Genomic DNA, 24,272 nt, shown 5'->3' with positions numbered 1-24,272 from the left:
AACGAACGCTCTAATTGTAACCGTTTAGTGGGTGACTTCGCCATCAGCGGCTGTGTCCGGTGCTCCGGTGTCCCTTCATTAGCTGGAATCGAGCTGTAATTAGGCAGTGCCTTGTCCCGACGCTGCCAGGAGACCTCAGAGATGCAGCATTTCTGACCGAGGGTTCCTGGCAGATCCTGCCATTCCCTCTCCGCCCGAGTGAGGCAGAGTTTGAGGTAACTGGTGGAATTTTGAGCTAAAAATCGGGGATTTTAGAGGGAAATGTGCTCTAAGCAAGGTTTGTGGGCACCCATAGCAAACAAAGCTTTAACATTAATCTTGCACAGCAATTCCAGTGGGGATTTTGGGATGCAGATCTCTTCCAAGTGGAATTAGTGCCCACTTTGTCCTGGGAGTGAAGCTGTCCTGGGTGATACCAAGATGTGCCCCAGAGCTCCATCCCCACTCCGGGTGACACCATCCATTCAAGTTTATCTCCCCCATGGATTCTAAGCTTTTCCCGATCTGTATCAAAGCCCTTCCCTTGCTTTCCACATGAATAATGAATGCTAGTGCAGCTTCCCATAAATCATTGCCGTTCCCGGTGCCACGGCTGCTTTGAGTGCAGACATCTGCATTTCAGCCATGGAGAATGTGGAAAATCCATCTTTTCCCTTCTTCCTGGTAGGATCACGGCTTAGTGCTCCCAAGTAACTCCAATCCCATCCTTTGGCTTCTTTTGGTTTTGAGACTGGAGAATGTGGACTCCTGGCTTTTCCACGTTGCTGGGACACATCCTGGTGCTCCTCTGCGAGCTTTTTCATGCCCAGCTGTTGCCCAGGGTGCTCCTGGAAAGGCCTTTGGAGCTGGAGAACTCTTTAATCCCTAATGGCATTCAGGGATTTGGGGCAGGTTGATGCTTAGTTGCTCCTGGGCTGGGAAGGAGTGGGTAGGTGCCCAAGCCATGCTTCCCTCCTTCCTTGTGGATCCATCTTTTGCCCGTGGGAGCAGCTGATCCTTCCCGCCAGCCAGGGCACACCCACCCACACCCAGATTTGCCTTACAGAACAGATTTTCCAAGAAGAAGCGACAGCATTCCCTTTCCAATCCATCCTTTTGGGCCTACAGAGCGCGTGTTCCTTTCCCCACTGGGCCATAGCCGGTGTGTGCATGGGTTTGAGGGATTCTCCCTCTTTTCTCCTTCATTTTGGCTCATCTTTTATCAGAAATCATTTGGAAACGTTTTTTTTTTTTTTTTAATTCATGGACTTTTATTGCGTCTCTGGCTTTGTGCTGAGGAGCCCGTGAAGTGTTCTCGAGGCTCTCATTGTCCCTTATCGCGGGATTGTATCTCACTGCAATTCATCCGCAGTCATGCTTCAGAGGCGAGCATCTCTCATATGAGGCCCCTTTCATCACGCAGTGACAACTCTTGAATACATCATTATTCAGTGGCGGGGTTGGGAATTATAATCATTAGGCAATTTTTCCACCCCTAATCTGATTCTATAAACTGTTTCTTTTCATTATCTTTGGGCAGCAAACAGTAAATGCATCTGTCTGCCGAGATCCTTCTGATAGCAGTAATAGAAAAACCCAGTCAGGACATCTCGGCGAGGGAGCAGCCCAGCTGCTCGCCCTGTATTCGCACATTCAGAGGTTATTTAGGCTGGAATTCACCTGGCTCAAATTCCCAGAGCTCAGCTCGCGCACCACTGTCACCCCTCAGGTGAATTTTGGGGTGGTGGAATGGCATTTGTACCGTTAAAAAGGCAAAAAAGGAGGAGGAAGGAGGAGATGTGTTTCCACATGCCATGCCTGTGCTTCCAAGCAGTTTCTTGGGAATGAGTGTCCCCTTTCACCTCACAGCCAGGTAAGGAAGATGTCATCGGTATAATGTGGGATCCCCCACAGAGATGATGTTTCCTATTTAAAAACTTGGGTTTTTTTTTCCATTTATAATGATGGAAAATCAATTCTCCATAGTTCTTTTCCCCTCAGAAACTTGGAAGAGGCAGCCAAGCTGCTGGGATGGAGCTGGATAAAGCCAATGTGCTGCTTCATTAATTCCCTGCTCCTGGAATATGTGGGATCACGATGTCCAAGATCCATCAGGATTTCAGCCCTCACTGCCCATTTTTGGTTTGGAACAGGTCCTTAAACACAAACAAAGCTGTCACCTGCTGGGTTTGTGGCAGGGACATCAGGATGAGGCCTCCCAGGGGTGACCCTTTCACCATTTTTTTTTTTTAAACCAGCCCAAATTTGTTCAGGGTAGGGTAGGGAGGCTCCCTTGACACGTGTCCCTGGGATTTGGCAGAGTTTTTCCTGCCCACCCAGGGATGAGGAAAACTCCAGAGATACCAACCTCATCCCTGTGCCCTCCTGCTCTGCTGTGGTTGTGTCTGCACGTATCCCACCCCACCTTCCAGAGGTGAGAGGAGCAGTGGAGATCTCGGGAAAGCAAGGTTTGGATTCCCAGGCTGCTTTTTAATCCCATATTTATTCCTAGAAGTAGCATTAGGATTAAACAAGGAGTGTGCTATGCCCATCCTGTCCTCCTTTTTGCTAGGAGGGGAAGCACCCCCTGCTCTTCCAACCCCCATGGAAGGGAGGGAATGCTGGAGTGAAATCCCCATTTCCTTCTCCCTTTCCTCAAAAAAGCTGAGCCATGGCTGCCTGGATGCTGCAGCCCAGCAGAGGGAGGAGGGAAGGAGGGAGGTTTGATGTCTCATTTAGCTCAGCCGCTGCCAGCCCGCAGTGACAGGAACCAATAAAACCTTGTTGATCCAAAGCTTAGTCCATGGAGCCGCTAAACCCGGGGCAGATGGCAAACAGATAATGGGGGCACTCCAATTTCCCCCAGTTTATTTGGGAAGACAGAGGAGGATAAAGCAGTGCAGGGTAATACTCGATATTGATCCAAACACGGGAATAAATCCCACTCCTTTGGAAGGGCTGGAGCGGGATTTCCCTGCGCAGGGCCGAGCTGGGAGCTCGGGGGTGTCATAGCCCCATCAGGTTCCTTCCCGGCGCCGGGAATGCCATCGGAAGATGGAGACTGCCATCTCCCGGCGCGTGGAGATGCTGCAGCGCTGCTGGGAGCGGCCTGGCCGGGCTCCCATCTCACGGGAGCACCCACATTCCACCCTCCGTGCTCTGGGAAGCCCCAGTCCACTCTCCCGTTTTGTTTCCCCTTCCTCCTCCCCTCCCACCAGCTGCGGTCCTGGAGGATGCTGTGCAGGGAGAGGGAGGAGATCGTGCCGGGTAGGGACATAGATTCCATGAAATGGAGCTCTGGGAAGGCCTTGGAGTGGGAGCATCCTCCAGGGCACAGCGGGATGGGGCTGCTCCTCATGGGATGGGGTGTTGGAATCTGGGGCAGTCCCTGAGCTGCTGGAAAATGCTCTGGCTGACCTTTGCTCCACAATTACTGTCCCCATGGCTGTCCCTGTCCCTCTCCCTCCTCGAGGACACGGATAGGACAGAAGGGGATGTGTGTGGGGCAGAGCTGGTGCAGGTGGATCCAGGAACACCAAACTCTGTCTTTCGACACTGCCCACGAATCTATCTCATCTTGGCCAGGGCAAATATTTGATGAGTCGCACTTGTGTGTGTGTTGGCATGGGCACGGGAACACAGACGGGGATGTCCCCAGGGCTGGGACCTGTCACTTCTCACTGCTATCGGTGCTTCCTGGGATTTGCCACACCGGGATCTGGGCAGGAAGGCCAGGCCAGCTGAGGCCACACTACTCAGGGCCCCTGGGGTCCCTCCTCTGGGGTTTTGGTGGCACCAGCTGGAAAAGGACACCCAAATGTGTCCTGAGGGTTGGAGCAGGGAATGGCTGGAGGAGGGAATGGCTGGAACAGGGAATGGCTGGGGCGAGCCCCTTGGGGGCAGCTCTGCTAGCTGTCCCCTCCAGAGCTTTTCCTGCTGGGATGAGAGGATCCCTGGTCCCTGGCAGCTCTGGGAAATGGCGCTAGAGGGAGCTTCCAGGCTGGCAGCACATTCCTGCCTCCTTTTGGGGTTTTTTCTTCTCTTTTCCTCCTCCAGGAGACTTCCCAGTCAAGGATTCTGACACCTGACCTGTTCCGGAGCTGTGCATGGGAGGCACATCATGGCTCCCATTGGAGCCATCCCAAAGCTTCTTCCCAAAAACCCGCCCAGCCCTCAGCTTCTTTCCCTGTCCAAAACTATTTTTAAAGGAAAACTGATTTTCCCCTCTTATTTAAAAAACGTAAACCTTTGCTGAAAATGCACAGCTGGAGGATAATGCTGACAATCCATAAATATTTCTAATTTTTCCAGAGAAACCCTGGTGAACTTTATCTCCGTTCCCAAATTTCAGATCTTCAGATTTCCAGAAATGACAGCTGATGTGATGAAAGTGCCTCCTTCACCTCTGCTGGTCCGTTTTTTCCTTAAATCCACTAACACTTTAAAAAAAACCCTTTAAGGTAAAAATCTGCCTATTGATATTTAAATATTTTTTGTTTGTTTGTTTGTTTTTCCCAGAGATTTTTTTCAGGGAGTCTTTTAAATGCTTTAAACAACTTTTCCTGTTCATGCTCGAGGCCAGGTTGGATGGGGTTTGGAGCAGCCTGGGATCGTGGAAGGTGTCCCTGCCCATGGAATGGGTTGAGCTTTAAAATCCCCTTCCCACCTAAACAGTTCTGGGGTTCTTTGTGGATTATTCTCTATGTGCTGCTGAATCCAAGAAGCATTTGGGGATTTTAAATATATTTCATGTCAGGATGACCTTTATGGAGCAGCTCTACCTCTCCTGTTGCTTCTGAGGACCTTGGGTGTCCCATAGCCAAGAATTTGCACAGCAAAATTCCCTTCCACACTGGGAATTGAGAAGGAATTTTTCCATGGAAAGGGCCAGGTTCCCACCCAGACACCTCTCGCTGAGGCACTTCTGGCACAACCGGTTCCCCTCAGTGCAGAGATTGTGATCAAGCTTGAAGTTCAGGCGCTATTGACAAAGATTCTGTCAACAAAAAGGTGTTGAAAGATGGGATATTTGTGGAAGAAGTCACCAAGAGGTGAAAGATATCCCCTTCAGGGGGCCTTTTCCTGCTCGGCAGGCCCCTGCTTGTCGGGATTTTCCAGGAGAAGCCAGAGGCAGGGATATGGTGGCTCCATCTCCTCCCGGGCCAGTGCAGCTTTGCCGACATCCACTCGGGATGGATCTGCTCTGGATCTGCTGATCCATGCTGGAAAACAGTCTCTGCCAGATGGTGTTTGGGATTCAAATGTCCTAAATTAGGGATAGGGAATTGCAGCTCAGTGTGGAGATATAATGGGCTGATGGAAAGGGAGTTTCCTTGTATTCTCTCTGGCTTCTTTTCCTTCCGCCCATTCCAAATTATCCTGGGATATTTGCTCACCCTTCTTGGGCTCATCACCCCTCTTTTACTGCCTCTGGAAGGGCTGTGGGCAGCACCCACAGGCAGGATCCTGGCTGAACCCTCTCCAGATAAAATCCCTCTGGACAGAGGAATAAGCAGCTCTGGAGCCTTTTCCCATGTGCTAATGGCTCCCTATCCCTCTCCTTGGGATAGGGACATAGCTTGGGGTCACCCCCAGTTCTATATTCCACTGGGAAGAAATGAAGATTTTTGAGGCTGAGATTGGCCAGTGGATGATAAAGAGGGTGGGCATGGAGTAATAGGGGTCAAAAGGATGGATGGAGGGAGGGAGGGATGGATGGATGAATGGATGGATGGATGGATGGATGGATGGATGGATGGATGGATGGATGGATGGATGGATGGATGTCCCCTGTCACTCTAACTCCCTTGGAAAAATGCAGGAGCCACTCCAGCTCCTACAGGAGATGGGAAGGAGTCCCAGAGGATTTGAACTGCTGGGCCTTTTGACTAAAATCAATCCTGCTCAGATTTGTCAGCGGCTTTGTTAATCCCAGGGCAAGGAATTTTCTGCAGGAGAGCAGATCCCATGCAGGTCACTGGCTCTGGACTTCCTCTCCTCGCTGCTGCCCAGGGGCTGGGCAGAAGGAAGTGCATTGGAAGTGCTTTCTCTCCAGTCGCTGGAACAGAGACAAACGTGGGGCATTGTGTCTCCTGCCAAGAGAAGGATCAGGCAGCCCGCACCGGGATCAGGTAACCTGGCACAAACGAGGCTTTCAGGCTTTTTTCAGGCTCCTCCTTCCTCCAGGTATCCATGCAAGGCCTCCTTTAACTTCCTTTAATCCTGTTTCTCCCTAGTTTTCTGCAAAGATTTTTTTTTTTTTTTTGGAGTGGGGGGGGCGAAGGAGAATGGGGAGGATGGACACGGCCCCATGGAGCAGCATCCCCTCATCCCACAACTCCTTCCTGGGCAGACTGAGCTGCGCCACTCCCGTTTCCTAATCCATCCTATCCTTTATCCCAGCCATCCTGCTTCATTGCTGCAGCAGCCAGGCCTGACCCTGTCTAAAGAGGGCAAAAACCAAAACCCTTTTAAAACCCTAAAACCTCTAGGCAGCTGGGAGGAGTTCCGGGGCTGCTCCATGACGTTTGAGTGTTCCCAGGGATTCACTGTCTACAGTCCCACCATGCTGCATGCAGCCAGTCCCTAATTGCATTGTTTCCGCTGATCCACGAGGAAATTATTTATGGGCACAAGGAGCCTGCTTGGCTTCCAGAGCCTTTCAACTTTATAGGAGTTTTCCATGGGCTTTTTTTTGCAGGTTCGGGTTATTTTTACCCCCCAATTAAAGGGGGTTGCTTTCCCTCCCTGGGGGGTTGAGTCTCTCCCTCTCTCCTGGATGGATAGGATGGGATGGGATGGGATGGGATGGGACGGGACGGGACGGGATGGGATGGGATGGGAGGCTGGAGAGGGGCCAGCTTTGGCCTCAGCTCATTTCTCCCCGCTCTCTGCAGAACCAGGTCCTGTTTGTCCTTTGCTCTCCCGGCTCTGTGTCCCAGCCCTGGCACTGCTGATGGATTCCCAGCCCCCCACAAGCACATCCATCCCCAAAGCAAATCTGTCAGGAGCAAACAATCCCCCTGGAATGGTGCTGGAAAGGCACAGCCCAACTCTAAACAGCCATTACCTGGGAATATGAACTGCTGGAGGAGCTCCATTTCCTCTGGTTCCTTTTTAATGGGTACCTGATATCCACAGTGCTTCCACATTGTGAAATTTGCTCCAAGACGTAGAATTGCCTGGCATAAACCCCATCAACAGCAGCTTCTCTGTCAGGGCAGTCTCTCCAGGCTGGGGTCTGCTCCCCTGTAAGATGCTCCTGGCCCCCAAACCCCTTTCCAGGCCATGGGAATGGCTGGGTACCTTCAGGAGGAGGGAAGGCGGCCTCATCCCGGTCGTCTCCCGCCTGGAAGTTGTTTTCCATGCTCCCACGTTGGTGGGTTTAGGCACACACATGCTTTTTTTGGGAAGGGAGCAGCCTGTGTGGCAGGAATAAACTATCTGAGGTTGCTTTAAGCGCCCCTTGGAGTGGGGCCAGGAGCCTAGGCAAGGAACAGCTGGGAACTTGTTTTAATTTAGTGGTGTTGAAGTGTTCAGCTGCAATTAAGCAGCTGAAAATTAAACAGAACCAGTCATTAGGGCTGGTGGGACAAGCCCAGCAGACCAGAGAATATAAATTATTTCCAATGGGAAATGCCAGAGCCAGGCTCTGGATGGGGATGGTTCCCCTCCTTGGCTGTTATCTCTTGGTTTAAATCACAGGAATTTCATCCTGAGGAAATGAATCCCTGCAGGTGCTGGATTTTGGAGCAGGTAAGGAGAGGGTAAAGAAACTCATGGCAGAGGGTTTCCTGTACTCCTGTACCCAGTCCCTCAATGCCAGGGAGTTCCTTCATCTCCCTGCCTGAGCTGGGTTTTGAGCTCCCAGCATTATTCCCTGACGTTGATGCTCCCTCTCCCTGGATCCTGCTCCCCATGGAAGGATCTGGAGCCATCAGGCTCATGTGGCACCAGCGTTGGGCCACTCCCAAGTACGTTTTGGGGGACAATGACCTGATCCAGGCCGTGTTCTGGGGGAATTTCTTCACTACCTGGACTACTCTGGAAGAAAGATTTGGAGCAGGAATTGATATCTTAAAGGAGTGAAGGTGGAGAGGGGCACAAGTAGGAATCTGGGCTGGAAATCCCTCACCTCCTGTGGGGAAATCACGGTTGAAAGGGGAAGGATGGGGCAGGCTCTCCAAAAATGGCTGTTTGGGCATATCCATGATTGTCACAGTGCACTGTCGTATTGTGCTGGGCAGCGACAGCAGGGGTGCGACCTTCCCCTGTGAGCTCTTCTATTCCAAGTTATTGTTTGGCCCAGCACAGGAACAGATAACAAAGACATGGGACTTGGGGTAAAACTGGATGGATGTATTACGTCCACGACGTGGGACGCCAAAACAAAGCCCAGGGCGCTTACACAGTTTTTTATCGGGGGAGTGGTATAGGGCAACCAACCAATGAGGGCATGGCAGGGGAGGAGTCTAGGGCAGGACTAACATTCCATAAACCTATCAAGGAGAGCAGGGGAGGGGGATAATAAAAAGTAACAAATGGGGTATCGAATACTACAAGATAGACAAGGAACACTCTGGAAAAAGGGGTAGGGATAGGGAGGATTGACAACTTGGGAGGGAGGAAGTTAGGGAAGGGCTTGAGGAGATTGGTAACTCGGGAAGGGAGGAGATTAGGGAGGAGAATAGTGGGCAAACGCAAAGCAAAAACCACACCACAGCACGTGGTGTTTATCCAGATAATTCTGGAATATCAGAGCTCCCAGACAACGCAGAGGGACAACCTGGATCCATAAAACTTCCAGCATCCTGCAGGATTATTTTACAAGCCCAGAGCCAGGTAAACCCAGAAGTGCTCTTTTAAATCCCTCACCTTTCAGCAGAAGCAAGACTTAAGCCTGGCTTTAAACTCAAACCCCCGGGTTTTAAGTGCATTCCTGGGACCTTGTGACGTGAGTGGGAAGTGTCTCCCTTGGCTTCAGTGTGATTTTCCCGGTCTGAAATGGAGTCCAGATCTCCCAAAATAAATACCCCCGGCTCTGGAGCTGTGGAACTACATGGACCCCGGAAATGCTCATTCCCAGAAAAGGATTCAGATCATTCATCTGCCCGCATCATGTGTATTAAGTTCTGCTGACATCTCCCAGAATTCCAGAGAATTAATGGAAACCAGTGCCTGGAGAGCACTCAGCTGGTGATGCCATGGTATGAGTGGCAGGAGCATTGTTTGTATGCAGCCTTTCCAAAGGGAGCTCCCATTTCCCTCTTGGCAGGACAAGATGTGAAATTTCATTCCATTTTATCCCAATTACTGGCCTAGAATTCTGGCACGGAGTACTTCCGGTAACACAAAATAACTCCAATATCCTGGGTGCTTTCCCTATGGGAGCAGTGTTGGATTTAGGGTGTATTCCACTGTTGTCCCAGTCCATGCTCCCCATCCTGGATATTCCCATTCCAAGGCTCCATTCCACCACTGCTTTTCCAGGAGAGCAGCACAATTCACCTTACCAAAAACTATTTGAGCTTTTCTAAAATGAAATGAAACTTTCCCAGACTTTTCTCTTATCTGGGAAAAAAAAAAAAAACAAAAACAAATCCCAAACAAGTCTGAAACCCCAAATCCTTCTCAGCTCAAACAAAAACAAACCACAAAAAAGCCCAAAAAAAAACCCCACAACAACAAGAACAACAACAACAAACCTGAAAAATACCATTTTGCTCCAAAGAGGTGTTTTTACTCCTGGAGAAATTTGTGACAATTTATAAGGCTGCAAATAATTATTTTCAGGTTTATTTGGACAGTCTCCTGTGCCTCTCCTGAGGCAGAGCAATGAGGAAAAGTTCTTTTTTATCCCACTCATCTTTAATTTTAAAGGCCTTTTGCAAGGAGGAGCTGCTAGGCAGGAATGGGAAGCAGAGGGAGAGGGACTTCTGGGATTAATGAATTGGCCAGAGCAGACAAGGCAGCTCTTCACAGCTTTAAACCCCATTTTATATCCCCCATTCCCACACAGGGAGACATAAACAGAGTTTTGCTGTGATTATTCCGGGCCTTTATAATTGTTGTAACGTTCTGTAAGTGCTGCTCATTTAGCTCTGGCCCTGCATTTTCACACTGAGATGAGGTTCTGCTGGGAAATGAGCCCTGAAAATAGTTTACCTGCCTCCAAATGCCTCCAAATCCTTGGAAAATCCTCTGAAGCTGCACCAAGGAGCTTTGGGATGGCCAGAATGGCACCCTGGGCACAGCCCTGGCTTGGTGCCCTCGCAAGAGGCTCTGGAGTGTGGCACCAGCAGGAAGAGCTGCAGAGGGGACATTGGAAAATCCAGGACTATCAAATTCAGTGTTTATATATTCAGTACTATCACATTCAGCACTATTAAATGTTGTTTAATATTCACCTCCACCATCAAAGCGAAAGGACCTTGAGGAAAACCAACCGAGTTTTTTCTCCCCCCTTTTCTGGCTGAGCAGCCCGGCAGGTTCAGAGCCATCCTTCGGGAAATCAATTGATAATTTATCCCACTTTTCAGGCCACCCTCATGTACACTCCACCCTCTTTCCTACAAGAGCCTCTCAGGATGAGAAGATCCTGTACCAGGATCTTAAGCATTATGACTTATTATGACTTAAGCATTATCAAATCCTATAGAATCTGCTCCCAACTCTCTGCAAGGAGGAGAGAATCCTTGCTCTCCCCAGCTCTCTGGATGCCCTATGCCAAGCCCAGCAAGCCCCCAGTGCTATTCCAGCCTCCCCGAGGTGTTTTTTCAGCAGCACAAGTCAACATACCTCTCCGTGCCAAGCCCGTGGCCTTCCCACTCTGTGGTGGCCGGGAGAAGGGATCCATCCCAGTAGGAAAACAACGGGAATGGCTTTAGCAGCCCCTCGGCCCCAGCACATGTGGGGTTTGTTTGCAGAGCTAGCCGGGGCTCAGGAGCTGATCCTGCCTGGATTTACACCCAGCCAAGGTTTCTATGTGGGCTCAGCCTTAAGCAGGACATCAATCCGAAGGAAAGTATTGGGAGAGAGTTTTGTTTCTCTTTCAGAGCACTGGAGGAGCCAGGGAATATTCCCCAGGGAGAGTGAGACACCTGGGCTACATGGCCTTGGGGAGCTTTTGTAACCTCAATGATTTCATGATTCCATGATTCCAGGGGATCTGAGGAGACGAGGGCTTCCTGTAGGGAAGAGCTGTTCAAGTCTCATGGCACCTCCTGCTCCCTCCAGAGGCACGAGCGCTGTGGGTTCCCAGCTCCCCTGGATGAACTTCCAGCAGAGGGGTGCCGGTTTTCCCGGGAATGCTGGGAGGGAGAGGAAGGAGCCCGGCTCTGTCCTTTCTCCACGTTCCGTGCGGAATCCCGGCTCCCCAAGTCCTTTCCAGAGGCAGCAGCTGCTCCTGCCAGCCGGCCCCTCCTCGCACGCGGTTCCCAGATGTGCCGTCCAGGATTTGCAAGGAACAACCTTCAGTCTCCTTCTCCTGGCCCCAGACTTCGCTGTTAACTGGGATTTTTCCCAAAATTCTCGGTGTTTTTAAATATCAACCCCTGGGAAGGAAAGATGATCCCTGGCACCGGGCACATCCAGAGCTGTGGGATGCGGCTGGCGCTGCACATCCCCATGCTCCACTCAGGGTATGAAATGAGATTCCAAAGCCACTGAAACGATTCCGGGGCAGAACAAGAGGAGAAAATCCAGATAAAGAGAAAGGCAGGATGGACCTATGCGATTCTTTGCGGATTTTCAACACTCCCTCGGAGCGTTGTTGCCCTCGGATCAGCAACCTTTCCCATCAGCAATTTTTTATTTAAAGGATCTAGGATCCCGCTCTCGTTTTCACGTTGAGAATCCCCGATCACAGACCGCAGAGGGTTTTTTAGGGGAAAAAAATTCAAACGGAAAAACTCCTGGGGGGTTTGGTGTGGTTTTAATCCGGGTGCATTTAAGGAGCCTCTGGCAGGGAGGGATTTTACGGAAGAAAATCACTTTTGACAAATATTATTGTTTATTATTGAACCTGTGGCCTTAACAGACCTGATAGAGATGCTCAGAGGGAAGCTCTGGAGAAGGATTTTATTTTCTGAGCTCTCAAACGCTCTTCTTCAGCGACCAGGAAGATTTTTTGGGATCCTCCAACTCCCTGCAATTGGGCAAAAGACTGGAGAAAAAAATCCTGTTGGAATTTTGTGATGTCTCTGACACACAAAGCACAGGCTGAGGTACCCAGAACTTACTGGGGAATTTCAGAGTGTCTGATCCCGCAGGATTTTCCAGTTTGGTTTGATCCCGATGGAAAAGGAGCTCCATAAAATCCTGTAAGAGCCCCAGCGTTCCTGAATCAGTAATGAATTAACAATAATAAAATAATGTAGCACAGGATGGCAGTATTAGACAACAACACAACAATAGAATATATTACTGTTATTGTATAATAATTTAACAGCATTATCTATTACAGTATAATATTAATTATATTATTTTGTAATAAATATTCTGGAATAAATACTGGTGAAACACCCAGGACCCCCTACCTTTATTGTCATCTCCAGCTGCTGCAGCAGAAGAACATCCTTGGCATTCCTATCTAATATCCTTGATATTTCCATTCAGTAATCCTGATATTTCTATTAAAAAAAAAAAAAAAAAAAAAAGAAAAAAGAAAAAAAAGCTTCCAGAGCTCCCTGCTCCTCTGGATTTTTATTCAGCAAAATTAATGACGCAAAATCGCGCCTCCGTCACCCGAGGCTCAGCCCGGCATAAAAATACCCACAAAAATCCCAGCAGCTTTGGCAAAAACAGGGAAAATTAGGGTTTTTAAAATATTTTTTTCATGCTGGATCATGTTCAAGCAGGGAAAGAGGAGCTGCAGAAGGGAAAGAGGAGCCAGAGCAGATCGAAACCATCGTGACCAGGCCAGGGCAGGGAATGGCCAGGAGAGAGCAGGTTTGGAGGTCCGATGCTGCTCTTGGAGTTCCACAGGGAGCTGGACAGGGAGCAAATTAACTGGGATTTTCCTGCCACATCTCACCTGAGCAGCTGCCCCTTTCCTTTTCCTTCTTTCCCTCTCTTTCTTTTCCCTTTCCTTTTAATAATTTTCTGTTTTTCCTTATTTTTCCTTAGTTTTTTTTATCATACTTTTAAAAACTAATTTCTTTTTGCTTTTGTTTTCCCTTCCTTTTCTTTTAACTTCCCCCGCTTAACCTTCCTTCATCATCTACCTCTCTTCCCTTCTTTTTTTTTTTTTTCTTCTTCGTTTTATTTTCGTGTTGATTTCCCTCCATCTTCTACTTCTTTTCCTTCGTTTCCTTTCTATTATTCCTTTCCTTCTTTCCCTTCCCGTTTCCCCGTTTCCTTCAGATCCCTTTCCATCCCCGCTATATCCAGGCGCACATTCCTGCAGGGACTGGATCGCGGTGATGTCTCCGGGAACCCGGCGGGGTTCCGGGGACGCAGGTGGCGTGCAGGGAGCAGTTGAGGGATCTTTTCCTGCCGGCATCTTTTCCTTGGAAAAGCCTCATCCCCAGGGAGCAGGGGATGCTCCAGCGCCTCGCCTCCTCCGCGCACGGGCTGCAGGGGGAAAAGGCTCCTCCGCCGGCGCCAGGGGACGCCCAGACCTCCCAAAAAACCCATCCCCAGGGATCCGCAGGGTCGTGAGAACCGCACCTGTCTTGTCGGGCCGCTTTTCGATCGCCGCCTCCCCGGGGGCTACGGCAGCCGCTCCCCGGGGCGAGCACGGCGAACTCATCGCATCGTGGCTGCCACCGGGGGTGAGAAGCACCCGCGGGACCCTTGCCCCTGGGCGAGGCGAGGCTCCCGGTTAATCGATCCGCTCCCTTTCCCGGGGCTTCTTCCAGCGCTGGGGCCCCGGTTGGATTCAGCCACAGCTCGGCCCAGGGCTGGCGGACATGGGGGTGACGGGCGTTGGCCCTGCCCGAGGCCCCCACTTTACAACCCCCCAAGGGGCCACTTTTCCACACGCTGCTTCTCCCCCGAGACCCTCACCCTTTCAGTCTTTTGCGGGAAACACTCACGGTCTTGCTACCGAGCTCTCCGTGAGAGGGGATAAAAATCCCCGGGAATCCCGCGGCCGCTCGCCCCATCTGCGTTTGGCGGATTTGCCCCCGGGAGGGTTTTTCTGGGGCTGAAACAGGCGGATTTCGCCGCCGGCGGCTGGGCAGCAGCGCGTCCGCCGGGGAGCCCCCCCGAGCAGGGCTTCGTGTCTCCCGAAAGCGCGCCCGTCCCGTCCTGTCCCGTCCCACAGCCCCCGGCGATGCCCCCACCCACGGGGCCCGTCGGAGCCCGAGGCGGGGCAGGTGCGTGTCCCTGTCCCTCGTGGGAACCAGTCGGGGAGGGACCGGGGGACCCGCAGCTCGGGGGCAATGAGACCCCCGCGGTGACCCTGCCGTGCCCTCCCGCAGCTCGGGGGCGCTCGGAGCGGGTCCCCGGCGGTAGCGGGGCCCCGAGGGAGTGGGCAGAGGGGGCGGCTCCCCCGGCCCCACTGGCCGCGGCCATTTAGGAGCGGGTGGGAGCCAATGGGCGGCGGCGCTGCCGCCGTGACGGCCGCGATTGACGTGATTCCCGCGTCAAATTGATCCCGAGGAGCGGGGGGGGGATCCCCGCGAGCGGGGCTTGCTCACGGCGCCACCAGGACCCCCCGGCCCGGCCGCCCCCGGGCTCTCTATGCCGCGGCCGCGGAGCGGCCGCCTGGCGCTGCCCCCTCCCCGCGCCGGGCCATGGGTGAGTGCGGCCGGCCCCGGACGGTCTCCGGGACGCGTCCGGGACGGGCTCCTGGCGGACTTGGGCACCGGGAAAGGGCAGGAGGCGGCTGGGGATCCCGGGGTACCGTGCCCAGCCGGGAGGGCTCCGGGCTGCTGCGTCCTCCCCGCGCCTCCCTTCGCTTTCGTTCCACTCCCTCCTTGCGACTCCTTCTCCCATTCTCGTTCTTTTGCCTTCTCTCCTTTTGTGCCGCTCTCCTTTTTTGTGTCCTTCCCCCCCTCCCCCGTCGTTCCTGACATTTCTTTTTCTCTCATTCTTTCCCTGTCTTTCCTTCCCCTTCTTTTTTTACTGTCACTTTTATCTCACTTTTTTCTGTCTGTATTTCTCCTTTCTCTCTTTCCCCTTCCCTTGGGCTTTTTCCTCTCTCTCTCTCTTCCCCTCTCGTTCTCGTTTTGCTTTTCCTTTTTCCATTTTTCCTCCCTTTCCTTTTTTCCCTTCCTTTCCCCCCTCTTCCTTTTTTCCTTTTCCTTTTTTCCCCTCTTCTTTTTTCCTTGCATGTTTTCTTCCTTTCCCCTCTTTTCCTTTCCTTTTCTTCCCTTCCTTTTCCTTTCTTCCCTTTTTTTGCTCCTTTCCCCCCTCCCTTTCTCGCTTCCCCTTTCCCTTTCTCCCCTCTTTTCCCTCTCCCCTTCCCGCTGCAGCTCCATCCCCATCCCGCGCCTGCTCGCTGCGGAGGCAGCCCGCGGGCATCACGACCGCTCCCGTGCCATCCCGATCCGTGCCATGCCGTGCCATGCCGTGCCATCCCGCCCCGCAGAGCACACGTACGGCGAGGTGAACCAGCTGGGCGGCGTGTTCGTGAACGGGCGCCCGCTGCCCAACGCCATCCGCCTGCGAATCGTGGAGCTGGCGCAGCTCGGCATCCGGCCCTGCGACATCAGCCGCCAGCTCCGCGTGTCGCACGGCTGCGTCAGCAAGATCCTGGCCCGCTACCACGAGACGGGCTCCATCCTGCCCGGGGCCATCGGCGGCAGCAAGCCGCGGGTCACCACGCCGGCCGTGGTCAAGCACATCCGCGACTACAAGCAGGGTGACCCCGGCATCTTCGCCTGGGAGATCCGCGACCGCCTGCTGGCCGACGGCGTGTGCGACAAATACAACGTGCCCTCGGTCAGCTCCATCAGCCGCATCCTGCGCAACAAGATCGGCCCGCTGGCCCCCGCCGGGCCGCCCCCGGCCGCGCTGCCCTGCGCCCACATCTACCAGTACCCGTACCCGGGCCCCGCGGCGCCGCCGCCCGCCAAAGCCGCCCCCCGCCCCGTGGCGCTGCCCCGCTCGTGGCCCTCGGCGCACTCGGTCACCAACATCCTGGGCATCCGCACCTTCGTGCAGCAGGCGGGTGGGTACCGGCAATTCTGCTTCCCCTCACCCGTCTCGTCCTTTTTTAGGTATTTTTTTAGCCGATTATTTTGTCGGTTTCGGGTTTTTTGTCTCTTTGCGTTGCCGGTTTTTTGGTCGGTTGGGTTTTTTTTTGTTTGTTTGTTTGTTTCGAGGGTTTTGTTGGTTTCGGGTTTTTTATTTGTTTCGGGAGTTTTGTTTGTTTCGTGCCTTTTGGCTCGTTCGGGGATTTTTTTGCTTGTTTCGACTTTTTATTTGGTTCGTGCCTCTTTGCTCATTTCGTGCCTTTTTGCGTCTTTCTTTCTTTTTTATTAGTTTCAGCTTCTTATTTTATTTCGAGCTTTTGTTGTTGTTTCTTTCGTTTTTTGCTGTTTGTTCCAAATTTTTTTGTTTATTTCGTATATTTTCCTTCCCCCCCACACTATTTTCCCCCTTTTTTTCTCCCAAGGGCCTCCCCCCGCTCCATCAGCCTGTCGGGGCGGCGGGGCCAGATGCGGCCTCGGCTCAGCCACATCTTGAACTTTTTATGAAAAATGTGGAAAATATTTTCCTAGGGATGATAGATTGTCGACCGCAAATTCGGAGCCCTGAATTTCGCTCCGCAAAGGGGGATTAAAAAAAAAAAAAAGTGAAAAGGAGGGAAAAAGAGGGAAAAATAAGAGGAGAGGAAAAATCAGGGAGGAAAGGGAAGAGAAGGCAACTCGGATCCGGCCTCCTGGATTCTTCCGAGGAATCTGGGAATTTTGGGGCTCCGGGAGCGCCGGCAGCGCCAAGGCCGAGTCCCGCCGGCTCCAAGGGGGGACAAGCGGGCCGTGGCAGGGGGGTGCGGGTCCTTTTATCCTTCCAAAAGCCCAAGTAAATCAACCGCATGCGTTTCGCCCCGTGCAATCATTTATCCTTAAAATTCCGATGTCACTTCTCCAAATCCCCTTCGTCAGGAGAGAAATTTGGGCCCCTAATTTATCCCGGGATTGGGAATTGGGGGAGGGAGGGGGGAGACGGCGAGCGGGTTTTGGGGGGGACACCGCAGCCTCTCCCTGCTGTTCTGATCACAGATATCAGAATGCTGGAGGAAACGCGGAATCTTGTGCCCCCAGTCCCTGGGTTTACACAACCAGGCATTTAGAAAAGCGAGAATTTCCTCTGTTTCCCCCCAAAAGCTGCTCGGGCCCGACCCGAGGGGTTCGAGGCTAACGGTTTTTTCCCCAGGGGCTCTGGCTGGCACCGAGGGGGCAGCGTACCCCCCCAAAATGGAGGAGTGGCCCAGCGTGAACAGAAGCGGCTTTCCCGGGCCGGGCCAGATGGTCAACGGGCTGGACAAGGCTGCCGTGGACGGCGACATCAAATACCCGCAGGTGAGGGCTGGGGGCAGGAGGGGACAGGGAAGCGTGGCAGGAATGGGGCTGTAAAGGGGCAGGGGAGGACAAGGCGGGGAGATCAGGGAGGGGCCGGGGAGATGGAAAGAGAGGACAGGGAGCCCCGTCCGCCCCCAAGCGGGATGCCCCGCGGTGGGCGGGCTGTTCTGAGCCCCTGTCCCCTTCTGTCTCCGTTCCTGTCCCCAGCCCGGCGCGGGGCTCTCCTCCATGGGCACCTTCCTGCCGGCCTGCGCTTACCCTCCCTCCAGCCAGCCTGGCGTCTACGGCGGCTCCCCCGGCGCCTACATCGCCCCAGGCCCCCCCTGGCAGCCGCAGGGGACCCCCCTGGGTCACCACGGCCACGGCGTGACCGTCGCCGGCGACAACTTGGCCATGGCCTTCAAGCAGGCCAGCAGTGAAGGTGAGCGGGGACAGCGCGGGGACAGGGCCGGGAGGTACCCCCAGCCTCAGGAGGGGCCGTCCCGCTGAGGATTTGAATGATCCACCCCATTCCCCACCCCGGCATTCCGTGGATCCCTGCCACGTACCGGTTCTACATTGGAATTTCCCTCCTCGCTCGCTGGGAACCGCCAGGGAATGGGGAAGATTCCCGGGCTGCTCATGTCCCCGGGAATGTGGGAGTGTGGCGAGACAGAGCAGGAGCCTTTCCCCGTATTCCCCCAAACTGACACCGATTCCAAGAACCGGGAGCCTTTCTGGAAAAGCAGAAGCCTTGACAGGGAAGCATTAATTCCTAGTAATTGCCTAGTAATTATTAACTGACAGCAATGATTTAACTATTTGTTGATAGTTATTAGTTCTCATAGTTAACTGTTATTTTATTTAATTGGTTCATGGCGTTATTAATGAATTATTTCCCTCCGAACGCTCCGCCGGGAATCCCACGGGAGCAATTTCAGGCTGTCCGAGGGGGCGTTGCTTTTATCTCCCGTTAATTATTTCACCTCATTAATAGAGCTCGATTCTCTCGTTTTAAAAATCCCGATTTTTCCGCCCTGGCTATAAAATCCCCTTAGACATTTTTGTCATTTCCCCCACTTTATTTGACTTTCTGTTATTTTAATTAATTTGCAATTGATTCGCTATTTATTCGTCCTCTTTTTATGGTGGGTTTTTTTTCCCTGGGGTTTAAAATTTTTGTTTGGTTGTTTTCTGTTTGGTTTTTTTTTTGCTTATTTGTTTGATTGGAGTTTTTTATTTGTTTGTTTTTAAATTATTTTACCGTTTCTAACCTGCTGCGAGTTGTAACCTCAGCTGTGCCCAGAAGGAGTGATTGAGGGTGAAAATAAATAGTTCAAACCGATTATTCAAAGATTAAAAAAAAAAAAAAAAGGAAGATAAATGAAAGAGAGAGAAGGAACAAAAAGGAATGGAAAAAAATGAGAAGGAAAGAAAAAAAATAAGGATATAAAACGACCACAGGCACTTTTGCATATTTAACATATTTTTGAGGTATTTAAAATTTTTTGGAGCCTGAATTCTCTGATTTCCCAATTTTTAAGCTGTTTTGTCCCCAGACTTTCTCTGAACCTTTGTAGGTTTTGGATTTATTGATGGGGTTTCATTGTGTGTGGTTTTTAAATTGATTTTTATTTTTCTCTTTAAAGTTTATTTTAAAATTTTCCCATTTTTCCCTTTGGTTCGGTTTTCTGATTCTGCCACTTGCCTGGGACGAGGAAAATGTTGGATTATCTGACAAACGAGCTGGAGGAGGAAGAGTAGGGTGGACTGGGGGTACCTGTAGTGAGTGCGAAAAATGGGAAAGGCCTGGAAAGATGGAAGGAAAACCCAGCCAGGCAATTTCAGCCCTTTCCCAGTTTCCTGGATTTCCCCCGAAAACCCTCCTTGCTTATCCCAATGCCTCCAGCAGCCCCGGGATAAATATCCCGGTCCCTGAAAGCAGAATTCCCGAGGGCTGACCTGGTGTAGGATGGAGCTCAGCAGGAATTTCATCACATCTGGAATGGTGGCAAGGTCCTGTCCCCTTCCCCTCCCCAGCACAGTCCCCTCCCAGGACACCCCAAATTTTAGGAATTTTTAGGGATGTGTTTTGTGCGTGGCTGGGACTGGTCGGGGCCACCTCGCCAGGTCATCCCACTTCCCTGCCAGTGCCACCAGCATTGTCCCTGTCACTGGTGGGGGGGGGGTCACATTCGTTGTTGGGGGGACCCCGAGCGGCTCTGGAGGCGGTTTTTGGGGTGTCTCCCCGTGCTCGGAGTCCTCCATCCCCTGCTTAGTCTGTCCTTTTCCCTCTCCCCCTTCCTGCAGGGGTGGACAGAAAACCCCCCAGCCCCGTGGGGAAAGCTCCGGAGCCCCTGAGCGCCATCCATGGAATCTCCATCCCGATCTCCTCGTCCTAGAGCCGCCGAGCAGCTGCCCAGGGACTCTTGGAATCTTGGAATCAGCTCCTGCAGCCCGGGACTGAAGCCCGGAGTGAGGACAAGGGGACAGCCTGGGCGGTGACAGGTGACTTTCTGCCTCGGCAAATCCGCGGCAGGACATTCCCGGAGGAACACTTAGCCTCCATTGGATCGGAAAGGCATGACAGAAGAGACTCAGCCTTCCTTCTTTATTGTATTGTATTGTATTGTATTGTATTGTATTGTATTGTATTGTATTTTCTCCCCCTTGCTTTCAGTTTTTCCTTTTCCTTCCCCATATTCCTGAGGACTGTTGGATGCCGTGATTCCCTCCGTCCCCAGGCACTGCCGGCAGCATTCCCGGCTCTGTCCCAGCCCACGGGAGCGATTCCCGGCTCTCCCAAGGAGCATCCGTGCTGGAGCCTTTTCTCCAGCCCCTTTTCAGTGCCTCTGCCCCAGGATGGAAATGGACCAAAAGTGCCAAGACGTTTTATGGGATTTTTCTATAATAAGGAACCATAATAAAAAGTGACAACCGTGGGCACACTGCAGTGACCTCCCTCCCTCAGGGTGAGCACCGTCCCTTCTCCAGAGAAGCTCTCTGGGAGCGGGAGGACTCGGTGGAATCCCTTGGAATCGCTCCCTGAACTTCCTCCCGGGATTCTCCCTCATCCCGGGACTCCTGGCCACGCCCCCGCTACATCACCTGGCCCCGGCCGGCTGCCTACTCCCAGGGGACTGTCCCCGTGTCCCATCGCTCCCGGGCAGCTGGGATGCGTTCAGGATGGGGTTTTGCATTCCCTGGTTCCTCCAGCTGCTGCCACTGGCGTTGTTCCCACAATTGTGTGGGAAGGGGCAGGTCCTGCAGCGGGGCAGGGAGGGAATATCCTGGCAGAAGAAAACACGCCAGGATTTCTGCGGAGAGGGTGTCTTGGTGGGAGGGAGGGAGGGAGCCGAGAGATGCCAAATGCAGCCCACCCTGGGACACGATTTTGTCTCTAACCTCGGCATGGCAAAATTTAGTTCTGCCTCTGCTAAAGCCAGGCTTTGATTCCCACTGCAGAGCTCGGCAGGGAGGGAAGTTGGGAAATTCAAGGAGGTGAGAGTACAGTCCTAGGGCAGGATCTGCAGCCCGACTGTGGCTGAGTGGATTTTAGGGATGTGAGAATGGAGGAGTCACCTGAACCAGAGGAGGAGTGGCCCTGGCCCGTCCCCTGCCAGGTTTATCCATTAAAAGCCGCATTCCAGCACGTGGAAGAGCAGCTTTGGGAATGATGAGGGACAGTAAAACCATTAAAGTGTGGTGTTTCCTGTGTGCCAGCTCTCAGCATCCACTGGGGCTCCTCATCTCTGCATTCCAGGCAGGGATATCCCTCTGGATATGGGACTGTGGCTCTGGGTTGAGCAAGGCACCGGTTCTGGAGTCAGATCCTTTCCATTCTGGTCCTGCTGAGATGTGACTCCTCATTTCTCTATCCCTCTAGGCAGGGATATCTCTGTGGATATGGGACTGGGGGCTCTGGGATGAGCAAGGCTGGAGTCAGATCCTTTCCATTCTTGTCCTGTGGGGATGGTGCATAAGCACATGAGTTATTCCCTTCCGAGACTGCCATGGACCTGCCAAAACCCTGGAAAACCAACTGGATGCTGAGCATCCCCCACAGCCACAGGACAAAGGTGGCCATTCCTGGGCACTCCCTGGCTGTGATTAAAAATGCCATTTTCATGATTTCCTGTGGAGAATGGATTTTCTCCTCAAACATCCCCAAAATATTTCCCTGTGCCCAGCAGAATTCCTGAGGCAGGCAGAGCCACCAAAAACCCCAACCCAGAGGCCCTAAACTGGCTGGCACCTGTTAGGAAGGTCCAGGATATTGTGGCTTGGAGTGCCCAGGGAGAAGGGATAAAGGAGGAGATCTGCTGGGTGGGAAAACACCTTCAGGACTTGTATTCCCATGGAAGCATGGGGAAAATCCCTAGGAGAATTAAGTGCCTGCACTCTGCACCTCAGCTCATGGAAAAATCTTGGGAGTGGAGACCCTCCCACCCCCAAAAATCCCGCAAATAAATAAAATAAAATCAGGTTTTCAGGCAGGGTGAGGTGCTGCTCTGCCTGGCCACAAACTAGGCAGCCTGACAGAATGTAGGGAAAATTGGACTTGGTGGGAACAGAACTTTTGGAACTGATGGGAACAAAGCAAGGGGGTGGAAACAATCAACTCTGACACTTCTGCAGCCATGGTCCTGTCAAAATTGATCCCATCCCTCGGAATACAGCAATTCGGATGGAATGGGGTTTACAGTCTGAAAAAAAAGGAGATTGGAACTGTTTCTATCAGCTCTACCTGCTCCATATATCTTTAGCACCCTTTGGAGAGCACAGAGCAGGATGGGGAATGCTACTGGAGACTTGCATGTGGACCCCAGATTGATTTCTTTCTTGGTGTGTTTGGAATCCTAAGGATTTAAACCCATCCCTCTGCTGTAGGAACAGGTTGGGAGAGTGGGGCTTACAGAAGTTTGGCACCAGCACAGGATCTGCTTTCCTGGGTTTCCAGTGCTCCTTGCTCCAGGTTGTGGCTGGAGAAGCTGGAAGGGGCTGGAGGGGATCCCCTTGGAGATCAGGGATGGCCCAGGGAAGATCCAGGCTCATCATCCTGTGGATGATCCCAAGATACCAAAGACCAGGCCCAGGCTGGAAAAGAATTGATCTAAAATTCCCGAAGTCAGATTGGTGCAAATCCTTTGGGTTCTTTGGAGGTAAATCCTCCTCCTTGTGCAGGAACTTGGAAAAATCCGTGCCCAGCTCTCTGGAGAAGCTGCAAATCCCCTCCTCATTTGCAGGGTTATAAACCTGCCCATAACTCATTAAGTTGCACTTGGAAACAGGAATTTGATTCCCAGCTCCCTCAGGCACTTCATAACATTCCCCCTTAATAGGGAGTTTTTCATTTTTGGGGAATCCAGCAGGTTTTTACCTCTAGAAACCTTCCCCAAAAGTTTTCTGCTGCTTCCAGCCCATGGCCCAGGAAAATCCCACCTCATTTCCCAGTGAGAGGCTGGAGAAGGGGCTTTTATTCCCTGAAGCTGCTGGGAGAGGTTTGGAATGGGAAAGTTGTGAGGGGAAGCATCCAGGATCAGTCTGGGATGTGTAGGATCAGACATTCCCTGGGATCAAATGGCTGCAGGAGTGCAGCCCCGGGCAGAGTTTTGACAGAACTCTCCATAATTTGTAGAAAACTGGGGATGATCAATGGCAGGAAAAAATTCCCTGAACCCTAATAATAGTTTCACTCTACCACCAAGCAGCTCTGTGGGTTTGGGGCTCCTTGCAGAAGCTTCCAATGGGTTTTGGAGGAATTGGGAAGGGAGATCAATGACAGGGCTGACAAACCTTTTCTTCCTTGTTATTGCTGATAGGAATTTAATCATTCCCATGGGGAAAACCTGCCTCCTCCCTGCCATCCCTTCTCCTGCAGCAGAAATATGAAAGTGCTTTTAATCCCAAAGTTATATGAACCTGGCAAGGACCAGCGAAGCTTTCACTCCCAGAGATAACCCAGTTTTGGCACCGCGATCCCAGAAAATGATGTAATGCGGGATTTCTGTTCCAGAGTTTTCCCTTTCTTCTTTGGATTTGAGGCGATGTCAAAGTTCCTCTCTGGAGGAGGTCTGGTTTTAATCTTCCATATTTACGTTTTTCATTTTTGGGCTGTCTGGAGCCTCCGTCGGTCCCCACCTCGTGGATGCCAGCAGAAGGAGCAAGGAAGAGGAGCTGGGATGGATTGATGGGCTCTGTTGGATTCCTAAACCTTGGGAAGTGGCCCTAAAGTAGTCCCTGCTCATTTCTCAGGAGCTGCAATTCCCTCTGCTCTGCTCCACTGCTGTTCCTGTGCCCCTTCCCACAGGGAACACCCCCCTTTGCCAGGAAGGGACTTGGAGCTGATCCCAGAGCTGCCAAGCCTCATGAATCCATGAAAAATTCCTGGGAAGTCAAAGACCCAAGGTCCCAAAGTATCCATGCCCTGTGGGATAGTGAGGAGCACAGTTTGCCAAAGATTTTCCTGATCCTAGGAGGAGACAGGAGGCTCGTGGAGATGGATCCACATGCCTTGGGCTGCTTGGTGCTCCCATGGGATAAAGTGGGAATAAACCAGGCAGCGTTGGAAAATACCGGCTGCCCAAAATTTTTCCTGCAGGAACACTCCAGAGCCAGCAGGGAATTCATCTTTTGGCTTCCTTGGATCGCCAGAGCCATATTTTAAGGTCGGGAATTGTTGTCAGCATCCAGGCGCAGCCCCTGGAGCTGGTGATGCAAATGTGACGGGAGGCAAGGTCAGGTTACAGATGAGGCCACTCCAAAGCCTCTCCTGGAGAACCAGAGGATTGGGGAAAGGGATGAAATGTGCCGAGAAGAAAAAAAAACAACCCAGTAGAGTGC

General features: G+C 52.1%; 1 protein-coding gene and 1 long non-coding RNA gene across 3 annotated transcripts; one reads left to right on the top strand and one right to left on the bottom strand.

The window, feature by feature from the left end:
- Window positions 1–11,721: 11,721 nt before the first annotated feature.
- On the bottom strand, window positions 11,722–15,593 carry LOC128785590 (uncharacterized). The gene is made up of 4 exons (XR_008429943.1): window positions 15,526–15,593; window positions 12,516–12,608; window positions 12,219–12,317; window positions 11,722–12,124 (listed from the first exon to the last, which is right to left on the bottom strand). It is a non-coding gene; the product is annotated as an uncharacterized LOC128785590 (long non-coding RNA).
- On the top strand, window positions 14,616–20,367 carry PAX1 (paired box 1). 2 transcript variants are annotated; one of them, XM_053938312.1, is made up of 5 exons: window positions 14,616–14,721; window positions 15,515–16,096; window positions 17,305–17,450; window positions 17,658–17,871; window positions 19,740–20,367. In XM_053938312.1, the coding sequence occupies exons 1-5, from the start codon at window positions 14,718–14,720 to the stop codon at window positions 19,829–19,831; spliced, it is 1,038 nt and encodes a 345-aa protein (XP_053794287.1). In that variant the 5' UTR covers window positions 14,616–14,717; the 3' UTR covers window positions 19,832–20,367. The 2 variants fall into 2 exon arrangements, with proteins under 2 accessions (XP_053794287.1, XP_053794286.1); XM_053938311.1 differs by lacking the exon at window positions 14,616–14,721 and having other exon boundaries at window positions 15,406–16,096.
- Window positions 20,368–24,272: the final 3,905 nt, after the last annotated feature.

This window comes from Vidua chalybeata, chromosome 3 (genome assembly GCF_026979565.1).
Source record: "Vidua chalybeata isolate OUT-0048 chromosome 3, bVidCha1 merged haplotype, whole genome shotgun sequence".
Taxonomy (NCBI): domain Eukaryota; kingdom Metazoa; phylum Chordata; class Aves; order Passeriformes; family Viduidae; genus Vidua; species Vidua chalybeata.
The sequence above is the reverse complement of the archived record's forward strand: the minus strand, read 5'-3'. Positions and strand labels throughout refer to the sequence as shown.

What these genes read in the sequence shown, in the direction of transcription:
- PAX1 (XM_053938311.1), top strand. Translation starts at nt 15,481, where the DNA reads ATGCCGTGCCATGCCGTGCCATCCCGCCCCGCAGAGCACACGTACGGC. An exon ending in GCGACATCAAATACCCGCAG is followed by an intron (nt 17,451 to 17,657) that starts GTGAGGGCTGGG and finishes TCCTGTCCCCAG; the next exon opens with CCCGGCGCGGGGCTCTCCTC. An exon ending in CAAGCAGGCCAGCAGTGAAG is followed by an intron (nt 17,872 to 19,739) that starts GTGAGCGGGGAC and finishes CCCTTCCTGCAG; the next exon opens with GGGTGGACAGAAAACCCCCC.